This window comes from Triticum aestivum, chromosome 3D, assembly GCF_018294505.1.
Source record: "Triticum aestivum cultivar Chinese Spring chromosome 3D, IWGSC CS RefSeq v2.1, whole genome shotgun sequence".
In the NCBI taxonomy this organism is placed as follows: Eukaryota; Viridiplantae; Streptophyta; class Magnoliopsida; order Poales; family Poaceae; genus Triticum; species Triticum aestivum.
The window spans coordinates 302,131,551-302,143,251 of NC_057802.1; the positions used below are offsets into that span (position 1 = coordinate 302,131,551).

General features: G+C 46.4%; 1 protein-coding gene across 1 annotated transcript; it reads right to left on the bottom strand.

Moving 5' to 3' along the window:
- Positions 1-1,496: 1,496 nt before the first annotated feature.
- LOC123078543 (protein YIPF1 homolog) lies at positions 1,497-4,368 on the bottom strand. The gene is made up of 5 exons (XM_044501088.1): positions 4,135-4,368; positions 3,945-4,065; positions 3,643-3,859; positions 2,202-2,469; positions 1,497-1,894 (listed from the first exon to the last, which is right to left on the bottom strand). The coding sequence occupies exons 1-5, from the start codon at positions 4,192-4,194 to the stop codon at positions 1,688-1,690; spliced, it is 873 nt and encodes a 290-aa protein (XP_044357023.1). The 5' UTR covers positions 4,195-4,368; the 3' UTR covers positions 1,497-1,687.
- Positions 4,369-11,701: the final 7,333 nt, after the last annotated feature.

Sequence of the window (11,701 nt, forward strand, 5' to 3'; positions counted from 1 at the left end):
CACATGAATAAGCGAAGAACAGAGTAATCGAGAGCAATGCCGAGCAAGATTTTGTGGGGCGAGCGCCCGGATGTCGAAGTGTAGTGTCGTTGTTAAGGAGTGTGGTTGTGGTGAGCACCTCCACGATTGGGTTGGCATTGAGCAAGGAACAACAAGAATCACATGATGTCGGTGAGGGTGCTGATGGCGCACTCAGCCTTGCCATTATGCTAACAGGGTAAGGACATGAGAGACGAATCATGTCGTGTTTGGAGAGGAGACAACATAGGGCAAAGTTATCAAACTCATGCCCATTGTCGGTTTGCACGGCAAGGATGGGGTGCTCCAATTGTGTGTGAACATAAGCATAGAAGTCATCTATGATAGAGAAAACATCAGATTCGTTACAAACTGGAAACATCCCAACGTAATGCGTACATCTATCGAGTACAACAAGATAGTACTGAAAATCAGAAATACTTCAGCATTGGATGTCCAAACATCTAAATGCAACAATTGAAAGGGAAATTACTACGGCTAGACGGTGCTGAAAACGGTAGACGCATATGCTTGCTGAGGCGGCATGCATGGCAGGTGTGAGCTGCAGAAGGTCGGAAGGCGAGCCGACTTGGTGCAACACCTGGGGGAGAGCGTCCTCTCCTGGATGTCAAATGCGCTAGTGCCATAGCTCCACGACCAACACTGGAGTCGGGTGCAGGAGCAGGTGCGGCCTGCGGTGCCGTGCCGTGTGCAGCCTACTGTGGGGAAGACTAGTATAGGATCTCACAGTATGTGAGACCAATGAGATCAAACTTCTTTGAAAATATAAAACATGTTCAAACATTCTCAAAAAAATTGCAGACAGACATCAATATTTGATGTACAACCTCAAAAAGTTTCAGCTCCAAAATACCATTCACCCAATGCTGCCACTATTCACATTCAAATGTCTTTTTTGAAGCTCTAAATGTACATCAAGTTTTGAGCTGGTATTTTTGGAGTTGTAAACATACCCTACAGGTAGTTGTAAAATAATTTCAGAATTTTTTACAATGCCTAAATATGAAATTTGTGGTTGATCCCACCTAATGTGAGAGTCTCCTCGGCGAGCAGCCTGCTCCGCTCGGTGTTCCTCCAAGAGGAAGGAGCAGCCTTGCAGAAAAAAGGAGCAGCCTTGCAGAAAGAGCAGGAAGGAGCACACAGCCTCCTCCGCTCGGTGTTCCTCCAAGAGGAAGGAGCAGCCTTGCAGAAAAAAGGAGCAGCCTTGCAGAAAGAGCAGGAAGGAGCACACAGCCTGCTCCGCTCGGTATTTCCTAATTTTGGGTGCTACAGAATACAGATAGCCAAGATTGCTAGACAGTGTGTCTGAATTAATGTACAGGACCTTAAGCATGTCCGGCAAACACGTCCGATATTTTTTTACCAACACTTCATAGGAACAACCGCAGTTAGTATAAACCTGAATTATTATATTAATCTCAAGTGAATGAACAGAAAGTAGACCACAGAACATACTCTTTAACCCCGTAACAACCGAAGGACATTTTGCCATTTCTGTGATTTCAGAGGTTAACGAAGTGGTATGTGTTCGTTCCTGAGTGTCACATATAAGGTGGGATGTATACCTGGAAAATTACATCAATGAATCAACTCGACATGGAGAACTGCATGCTCATTTCTGACTAATACAAGAAGCGGCCCCATTTCCCTATACAGTTATCGTAAAGAAATAAAGTTTCAGCAAAACAGCCAATCCCAACTGCAACAAGAATATCCCTGCAACGATCAGAAACCACCGCTCCCCAGAGTTTAAGATGTGGGCACGGAGATTGACAGCGACGAAGGTAGCAGACATAAACCCAGCGACACCAGCAATAACCCATCTGAATATTTCTATTGGCACGATTGACAGTAGCTGCAACACAAATGGAAAAGAAAAATGTTAGTCCCGAGTTAAAATAATTGTCCCTCCTTTTACTTGTTTATGACATTGAAGTTGGCAGGAGTAAATCAAGATCATTTAAAGAAACTACAGGTTTGCCTGGTAAAGAGGGCATGTCATCGGCAACACCAAACCATATAGGAGTTCATATCAGATATATAACTTAAATACCGCAAACTGAAACTGATCACAGTTCAGTACACTTACATCTAACTGAAATGGAAAGCTAAACAAACAAAAAAGAATTCAAAGTCTATCTGTATATTGAGGATGTACTTACCGAGGCTGGAATGAAGATGAACAAAGAGTACCCATATAGGCACCACAATTGCACGAGTCCAGCAGGTGCTGAGAAGTACTTAAGAATGACATATAACCCAAGGGGAACAAATGTCACATAGCCATAGAATAAGCCAGCAGACCATGTAACCAGATTAATATCATAGGTCCACTCTTTCTTGTGCCATTTGTGGGAAAGGTAGGTGACAAACGTGGCAATGGAAGCAGCAACAAAAATCAGGGTGGTGCATGTCCAGAATGGCCCATACCTATTAAAAACAAGTTATAGTCATGTCAATAATTCCAAAGTAAATTGATTAGAAGTTCAAATTTTCAATTCTTAATCATTCATTGAATTCTGAATATAACATTCATTAAAAGAATTGTTAATTTAATTATCTGTATAAATAAATCTTCCACGGAATCAACTGGTTAGAAAAAATCAGAACATGGTGAAGTGCTAATATAAACAAGCACGTGTGACTCCTATTATTATTGTGAAATTTAGACATGGGCAATAAAATAGGTGGCAGAAATATAGTTGATAGCACCGAAAAGGATACTCTGCACATATGACAAGCTATTTTAGATCATATCGGACTATCAGTTACAACACTTGATCGTTGTGAACCAGTACTGTCCTAACTTGATATGATTAGGACTTGTATTATTATTCGCTGTAGGAGGAATCAGGATAGATACATTCGCATCGCGGTACAAATTAATGAAATGAAAGTCTACAAAACAGCTGAAATGAAACCTTCATGTAAGCATTTGAATATTTCAAGGCTTCTATAAATTATACACGTGATTAAAGGAAAATAATCCTAGGAAATATCTGCCACTAAACGATTAGCTTTCCATCAGGATACCAAAGGATGAAAGGAAAATATCCAGTATTCCACTTAATCCACTTACATAAGAAAAAACAACAGCAACCAATCTCACGTCCTGTGCTAGAAATAAACCCTGCTCCCTCTTCTAAACAAAGGGCCTACCATTAGAAGATACTCCCTCCGTTCCAAAATAGATGACCCAACTTTGTACTAAAGTTAGTATAAAGTTGAGTCATCTATTTTGGAACGGAGGGAGTACTTTCAAGGCCAAGGAATCATCTTAACAGCATTCCCACTCTTCACAGGCATTAATCATCCGTGTAGAGATCAGGTGGATCAAGAGCAATACATCCCACTATACCATAACGCAGATCTTACGGAACAGTCAGACACAGAAGGAACTGGTTCATGGAGTAGTAGATCAACAACACACTCTCATCCCACAACTGAAGACATTGTATCAGGAATCATGTCCAGCAAAAACACTAAAGCATTCTAACATGTTATTACTCTTGCCGCATTCATTCTCAAGCATACAGATCTTATCAACAAGAGGAATAAAACCAACATATATAAATAAAGTAGGGGAATGCAGGTAAAGCATACAGGTCGGGTTTGTCGGAAGTCTTCTCTGTGAAGTTGCCGCGGAAGGGGAAGACCGACTCCCAGATCCTCTCCACGACATCGGACGTGTCAACGTCGAAGTAGGGCTTGTAGGCCGCTACGGAGAACATCCGGAACCAGCCGCCCTGCGCGGCATCGTCCGACCCACCATCGCTACCCCTGCCTCCGCCTCCCCCTCCAACCTTGGACGAGAAGGTGTCTGCACAGCCGCTGGAACAAAGTCAGATCCGCGATGGAGATCCGATGTCAGAGCAGAGAGTAGAGAGGAGGAGATCTGATCTCACCGTCGGAGTCAGTGGGCGGACGGTAGGCGCCAGAGATCTTGCCCTTGGCTTCTGAGGGTGGGAAGGTCTGGAGGTTGGACTCGGTGAACTTGATGGTCTGCGGATCTGGCCCCGTCGCCGCCTGCGCGAGACGTGAGAGGTGAGGCGCGAGAAGAGATGGACGGTGGGCGAGGGGTTGATGAGTACTTACCGGGACGGATCCGGAGGCTTTGGGATCGTCGAGGGCGGAGTAGCCACCGCCGGACATCATCTTGACCGGCGACGGAAACAGCCGCGGCGGGGAATTGGGGAAGGGAAGCTTCGGGGCGGAGCAAGCGTCCCCCAGCGGCAAGGTGAGAGTTAGGCGGGCCGGCCGCGTGAAGAGATGGGTGGATGTCTTCTCGGATCTTGTTGCGGCTGTTATAAACCCGCGCCTTCTTGCCAAGTGAAAATAGCTGCCCAAACGGGCGCTTTTCACGGTCCGGCCCATGAGCAAGCGTGTCCGACATGTAATGGGCCTGGCCCGGCACATGACTAAGCGGGCCGTGCCTGGCCCATGGCACGCCATAGGCCGTGCTCGTCCGCCGAGGTGAGGCCCACGGGTCGGCACGAACGACCTATTTATTTATTTTTGAAAAAAATCTGGTTTTTTTACCAAGTTAATGGACCAAAAGGCCAAAAATAGCCTGTTTAGGCGTGTGCCGGATCCGGCCCAGCCCATTGGGCATCTATGGTTCCTGTCACGTAGCACTTGCAAGGCCATTTATAAGTGGGTCGTGTCGTGTCGATAGGTGAGTCTCACCTCGGCGGGCGAGCACGTCACACATGGTAAACAAGTCGGACGACATGCGTGCCTTTTGGCCTTTGGGCTGTTTTTGGCCATTTTGCCATTTTGTCCCAATAACTTGGTAAAAAAAGGGTCGTGTCGTGCCGGCCCGTGGACCTCACCTCAATGGACAAGCACGACACATGGCGTGCCACGGGCCAGGCATGACCCGTTTAGTCGCGTGTCGCGCCAAACCCGTTACATGTTGGGCGCTGATAACCCACAAATATAGGGGATCGCAACAGTTTTCGAGGGTAGATTATTCAACCCAAATTTATTGATTCGATACAAGGGGGGCTAAAGAATATTCTAGTATTAGCAGTTGAGTTGTCAATTCAACCACACCTGGATAACTTAGTATCTGCAGCAAAGTATTTAGTAGCAAAGTAGTATGATAGTAACGGTAGTAGTGTCAAAAGTAAGAGTAACAGTTTTGTAGTAATTGTAACAGTAGCAACGGTAAAGTAAATAAGCGAAGAACAATATGTGAAAAGCTCGTAGGCATTGGATCGGTGATGGAGAATTATGCCGGATGCGATTATTCATGCAATAGTTATAACATAGGGTGACACACAACTAGCTCCAATTCCTCAATGTAATGTAGGCATGTATTCCGAATATAGTCATACGTGCTTATGGAAAAGAACTTGCATGACATCTTTTGTCCTACCCTCCCGTGGCAGCAGGGTCCTAGCGGAAACTAAGGGATATTAAGGCCTTCTTTTAATAGAGTACCGGACCAAAGCATTAACACATAGTGAATACATGAACTCCTCAAACTATGGTCATCACCGGGAGTGGTCCCGATTATTGTCACTTCGGGGTTGCCGGATCATAACACATAGTAGGTGACTATAGACTTGCAAGATAGGATCAAGAACTCACATATATTCATGAAAACATAATAGGTTCAGATCTGAAATCATGGCACTCGGGCCCTAGTGACAAGCATTAAGCATAGCAAAGTCATAGCAACATCAATCTCAGAACTTAGTGGATACTGGGGATCAAACCCTAACAAAACTAACTCGATTACATGTTAAATCTCATCCAACCCATCACCATCCAGCAAGCCTACGATGGAATTACTCACGCACGACGGTGAGCATCATGAAATTGGTGATGGAGGAAGGTTGATGATGACGATGGCGACGGATTCCCCTCTCCGGAGCCCCGAACGGACTCCAGATCAGCCCTCCTGAGAGAGTTTAGGGCTTGGCGGCGGCTCCGTATCGTAAAACGCAATGAATCCTTCTCCCTGATTTTTTCCCGAACGTGAATATATGGAGTTGGAGTTGAGGTCGGTGGAGCACCAGGGGGCCCACATGGCAGGGGGCGCGCCCAAGGAGGTAGGCGCGCCCCCACCCTTGTGGACAGGGTGTGGGCCCCTGGCCTTGATTCTTTCGCCAGTATTTTTTATTAATATCAAAAATAATCTCCGTTGATTTTCAAGTCATTCCGAGAACTTTTATTTCTGCACAAAAATAACACCATGGCAATTATGCTGAAAACAGCGTCAGTTCGGGTTAGTTCCATTCAAATCATGCAAGTTAGAGTCCAAAACAAGGGCAAAAGTGTTTGAAAAATTAGATACGACGGAGACGTATCAGGCGAGCATGCTCGTGGGTCGGACCGAGAAAAATAGCCCGTTTGGCCAGCTATATAGTTGCAACTCGTGAGTACACTATGTAATAAACAAGTCAAAAAGAAGAATGAACACCAGATCACTTATACGTAGATACAAGTTAGTCCTATAAAGGATGTTCGAGTGCCCGCCTCCTGGGGCTTCGGCGCGCGAGAGTGCCCTCCGTGCCATCCGTTTCACGCACGCCTCACGCCACTGGCTCCTTGTCGCGCTCATGGTCGTCCGTGGTGTTGGGGCTCACTGGCCACATGTTTGCTTCATCTGCTGCGCCCGTCTGCTTCATCGGTCGCCGTGTCGTTTGCTTCCTGTTTTTAGGAAGAAGCATGATGAACATAGTGTTGAGGAGCCGAAACTTGAACACATGGCCATGCTTGATTGCTGAGAAGGCTTGCAGAATATTGTCCTTAATAACCTCCGAACAAGTTTTATAGAAGCGACAAGTAAACCCACCCGAGCGTGGCGCTTTGTCAAGCTACATATCCTTGATGGTTGACCATATTTCCTCCTTAGAGAATCGATCATCTAAAGCAGACATGTCATATTGTTGAATTTGAAGTGATGGATGGTCACGGGGGAAGTCTTTGTCATCAGCTGAACCAAGCAAATGTTCACAGAACACCAAGACCACCTGATGTTTTCTCGAGATGTGATAATTTGATTAGCATGCTACAACATATCAACAAATTTATTTTTCTTTCAATATTTGGCCCGCTAAGGGGAAAAAGTGGTGTTTGCATCCCCCTCATGGAGATAAAAGACACGGGAGTAGTCGCGCAATAGTACGTTCAAAAGAAGGCCAAACTAAGCCAATGCATCGTAAGCTTTTTCCTTAATCAATCTTCACTAAGAGAGAGGTCTCTTACCCCAGTTGTGATGGTTTTTTAGTTAACTCCTCACTAATGCTTCCGCTTATCTAATAGATCCATTACACATAAGACTAATCATTTAGATTCTATGAAAATTTAATGATATCAACGCACTTCTGATTCTTTTATCATTTTGATGTGCTAGGTTACCTTAATCCTCACAAATTGGCACGATAGCTAGGATTGCAAACTCAAGAACTTAAACCCAACAATGAATACCAAATATGAAAGCACTAGCGCCAAAGAAGCGCGGCGCACGCCGCGCCCGTGACCGATTCTGTCTATATTTTACCGAAATAAGCAAAAAATCAACAAGTATTACATGAGAAAATAAAATGAAAAGAAGAACACAAATTCTATCTTTGCCCCATGATCTGTGTGGGCACGAAACAAACATTAAATGATTTAATGAATTAAGTAAATTGGCTGCCCTATTAGTTTTTTTTCATAAGCACATATTTTCCCCTTTCGTAAGTAAAAAAAGTAATGGGCACGGTATGTATTTGGATTCATTCTCATATGCCCTGTTTGATCAACAGTGCACTACTAGAAAAAAGGCTGTTAGTGGCGCATCAGTTTTTGCTATTAATGGCGCACTATAGGTGCGCCACTATTAACACACCACTAGTAACAAATAGTAATGGCGCACCTCTGGTGCGCCATTAGTATCTCAGATAATAGTGGCGCACCACATAGTGCGCCATTACTATGCCTCCTAGGGGGGCATATTTACCTTCACGTATGCCCCCAAGTGCGCCATTACTATGCCCCATAATGCGCCACTGGTATTTAGCCTTGGTGCGCCACTAATGCTCAATATGCTGCGCCATTACTATGAATATTAGGAATTATTATTTTTTGCTTTTCTGGTATTTGCACAGGTTACAAAATACGTTACATCACAGAATATAAACATCACACAATAGAATTCATCATATTAGTCTCCAAATTCGAAATAGCGAACAAAGTTCAAACATTAGCCAAATTTAGGTCTCGAGACATTAGCAAAGTTCATCATATTAGCCGAGTTTGTCGTCACATTACAAAGTCGATATCGATCATCTAAACTACCATCACATAGAAGAGAGCTGCGGTCACGATGAGCATCATCGCGATGAAACTGATCTTCATCCGGTTCCTCCTCCGCTCCCTCCTCTCTCCCGCTAGATAGGGCGCGTATCTAGCTTCCACCTCCGCCCTAGTGGTGTGCCCTTTGTAACTGTTACCGCTGAAACGATGAACCTGTCTCCGACACTCCTCCCAGTCGTCGTAGACTCCGGGAACCTTACCCTTGTACACGACATACGACGACATCTCTATGCACTAGACAAACAAAACGTTAGTAGCAATTCACAGATAATATATAAGCAATATATAAGTATGCAACAAAAGGATCAGAAGAGAAAAGCAACACATTAATAGCACAATTCATGGTCCTACTAATAAATAGCATCGATTACATTAGTTGAACGACTGTCCAAACTAAAGAGACATACAAGTTCATTAAAGTTTAATTACAACATGAGTTAATCGATATTTCAGAACTACATAGCATCATTACTTTCGACTCGACTCAGGGACCGGAGCGTGGATGAAGCCGCCGTCTTTCGTGATGGTCATGAATGTGCGGTCGTTGTCAGCCTGCATTTGTAGCTTTGTTTCTATTTCACTGTTGGACGGTTGATATTTGAGGTAGAACTGCCCCGAGGTACGAAGGACATCTTGATAGATGATTTCCGCAAACTCCGACTGGATGCGAAAGAATTCTTGTCTGATGTCCTCGTCCTGGATTGCCGACAAGCGTGCGGCCCAATCTTTGAGATTATTTGGTAGCATAAGGTGATTATGGTCCCGTACGATTGCCCGCATGTGATGGAGGGCGTAGTAGGCATCCTTCTGATTGCCAGGCGGCTGCTTGATGCAGGGGAACGTCGTTACATGGGTGAACACGTGCTTGCCGTACCTACAAATTGGCCTCCTGAAGGTGCCTCCAAATTTGGCGTAGCCGGGGAGAGCATCATCAAGAACTTTCTTGATATTTGTGCAGTCTTTCTTCGACTGACGGTCCGAGTCGAAATACGTGGCCATGGAATATTTCGGGCTTAAGAGGATGAGTTTGCAGTGTGTGTCACTGCACAAAACATGGAATGTTAGAAAAAAAAGAACGATCAAAATCTAAGAAATCATATGTTACGGGGCGGTGAGGGGATGACTTACTCAGAAAAGTAAGGCACGAGGAAGTTATCCTTATCTGGGTTCGCCAGAATGACGCCTTCGAGGTATGAACTCGCGACTTGCCGGTCCCCGGCGCTACCCAAGATCTTGGCACGCATGTAGAAGGGGTCGACTATCACGATGTCCGGGGTCTTGTCTCTAATGATCGGCATCTCCATATTGAGCGAAAATAGCCGAATGAAGGTGTAGTGCAGTGGATGAAGGTTAAACATAGCGAAGATGTCATCAAACCGCAGGACGATCATACGCCCGATGGTGCTATCGACAAAGCCCTTGCCCTCTGGCACCTTGGCCACGAAAACTGGGTATGCCACATCATTCTCGGAGAGACGCCGCTTCTCCATAGAAAGAACACTCTCATGCAGACTGCGCATAGCACCAGTTGCAGCATTGAGCAGATTAGTCGGTAGTATCGGCCTACTCGCCACATGCACCCTCCTCGAGATATCCTTAGGTATTGGTGGCCCGTCCTGAGCACGGATCGTACTCGGTGCCGGCTGGCTCGCACCCTTGTTATTTTTTCTTTTCCGTCCCTTCTGCTTCTTCTGCTGTAATGGGATCGAGTTCTGCTCAGAGACTACCTTCTTGAGTGTGTTGGGGCTGATAATATTTCCCACCTCGGCTATTTGAGTCTCGGTGAAGGCGGCAGCTGGAGGTGTCTCCTGAGAACTGAACGCCAGACGACGCCTGTTGCAATTGGGTTTCTCCGCGGTACTAGCCAGATCGCGATCGTCTTTTGCAGGGTTGGGTTCTTGAGAAGGAGGCCCCAAGAATTCGTCACCGTACCCATGTTCGTTGAAGTACTTATCGACATTGGAAAATGTACCGTCGTCATCGTCCGGATCCTGTGCCATATGCATGTCCGGATCAGCTGACGGCGGTAGCGTTGCGGCGGTCATGCCATGGCTTGGTGCCGGCACGACTGGCGGTGTTGTCTGTGGGGTGGTGTCCCCCGCCCCCAAACGAATCTGGCTCTTCGGCCAAAGCATGGACCAGCTTATGCAGGCGCTGAGGGTCATCACATCATCTTCGTCGGCCCCAGGGGGTCGATACAGAGGTAACAAGTCGTCGCAGCCCCTCAGCACCCGAACCAGTTGAACCCTATACACGGTGGGTGGCATCGGATTACCGTGGAACACGCGGTTGCCCGGTTGAACGATTTTGGCCTTGGCGACATCGATCAACTCGCCGTCCACAAAGTGCAGGAGAGTGCATGGAACGTCGGCGGCGCCCTACAAAAACATGTAGGGCGTCAGGGATGCCCAGTCAAAGGCAAGGAGATGAAGTCATCGGCCGAGGCTTAGTTACCGTGATGGCATCGAGCTCGGCTAATGTCGAGGCACCGCCAACGGCGGGCGTGCAAGTGATGGAGGGGCCGCTTGCTGCCGAGGTGCCGTCCGGCGTATTCTTCCCACACCCGGGTGCATTAAGCTCCAATGTCGGCGCCTCAGCCAGAGACACCAATGGCGTCGGCGCGTTGTGCGAGTTGCTGCCCGTGAAGCTGGGAATCGGGGGCGGCCCCTGTTGGCCGCCCGCAATCCATGCATGCAGCCCCTCAAGCAAGGTAGGCATAATGGCGGTGATCGTCGCTCCCAGTTGGTCTCGCACTTGCTCTTGGACTATCTCCGGAATCCGCGCCACTTGTGCCTTGAGTTCTTTAACCTCGCGCTCCTGGCTTTCCGAGCTGGTCTTTCTCTCCTTTCGCCAAGCCTTATAGTATTCCGACCATTTCGTGGACAAGCCTTTGCCGGCCACACGACCAGCTGACGACGGCTTACTGAACTTATCCTTGTGTTTCATTACGTTCAACGCCCTATTTAAAGTGGTGTCCAAGGGGAGCTCTGAGACCCCGCGCTACTGCTTTCAGTTTCCTGCGGAAGGAACGTGGACCATTTAGAAATTTGGCTTCATTAATTAGAATGCAACCATATGGAGCTAATTACGCGGGGGTGTATTCCTTACGAGAACAAGCTCAAGCGCCTTGGTCTTCGGATCCGTGGTAAGCTCCTTTGTTACCGGATGTTGGAAATATGCCCTAGAGACAATAATAAAATGGTTATTATTGTATTTCCTTGTTCATGATAATTGTCTATTGTTCATGCTATAATTGTATTAACTGGAAACCATAATACATGTGTGAATACATAGACCACAACATGTCCCTAGTAAGCCTCTAGTTGACTAGCTCGTTGATCAATAGATGGTT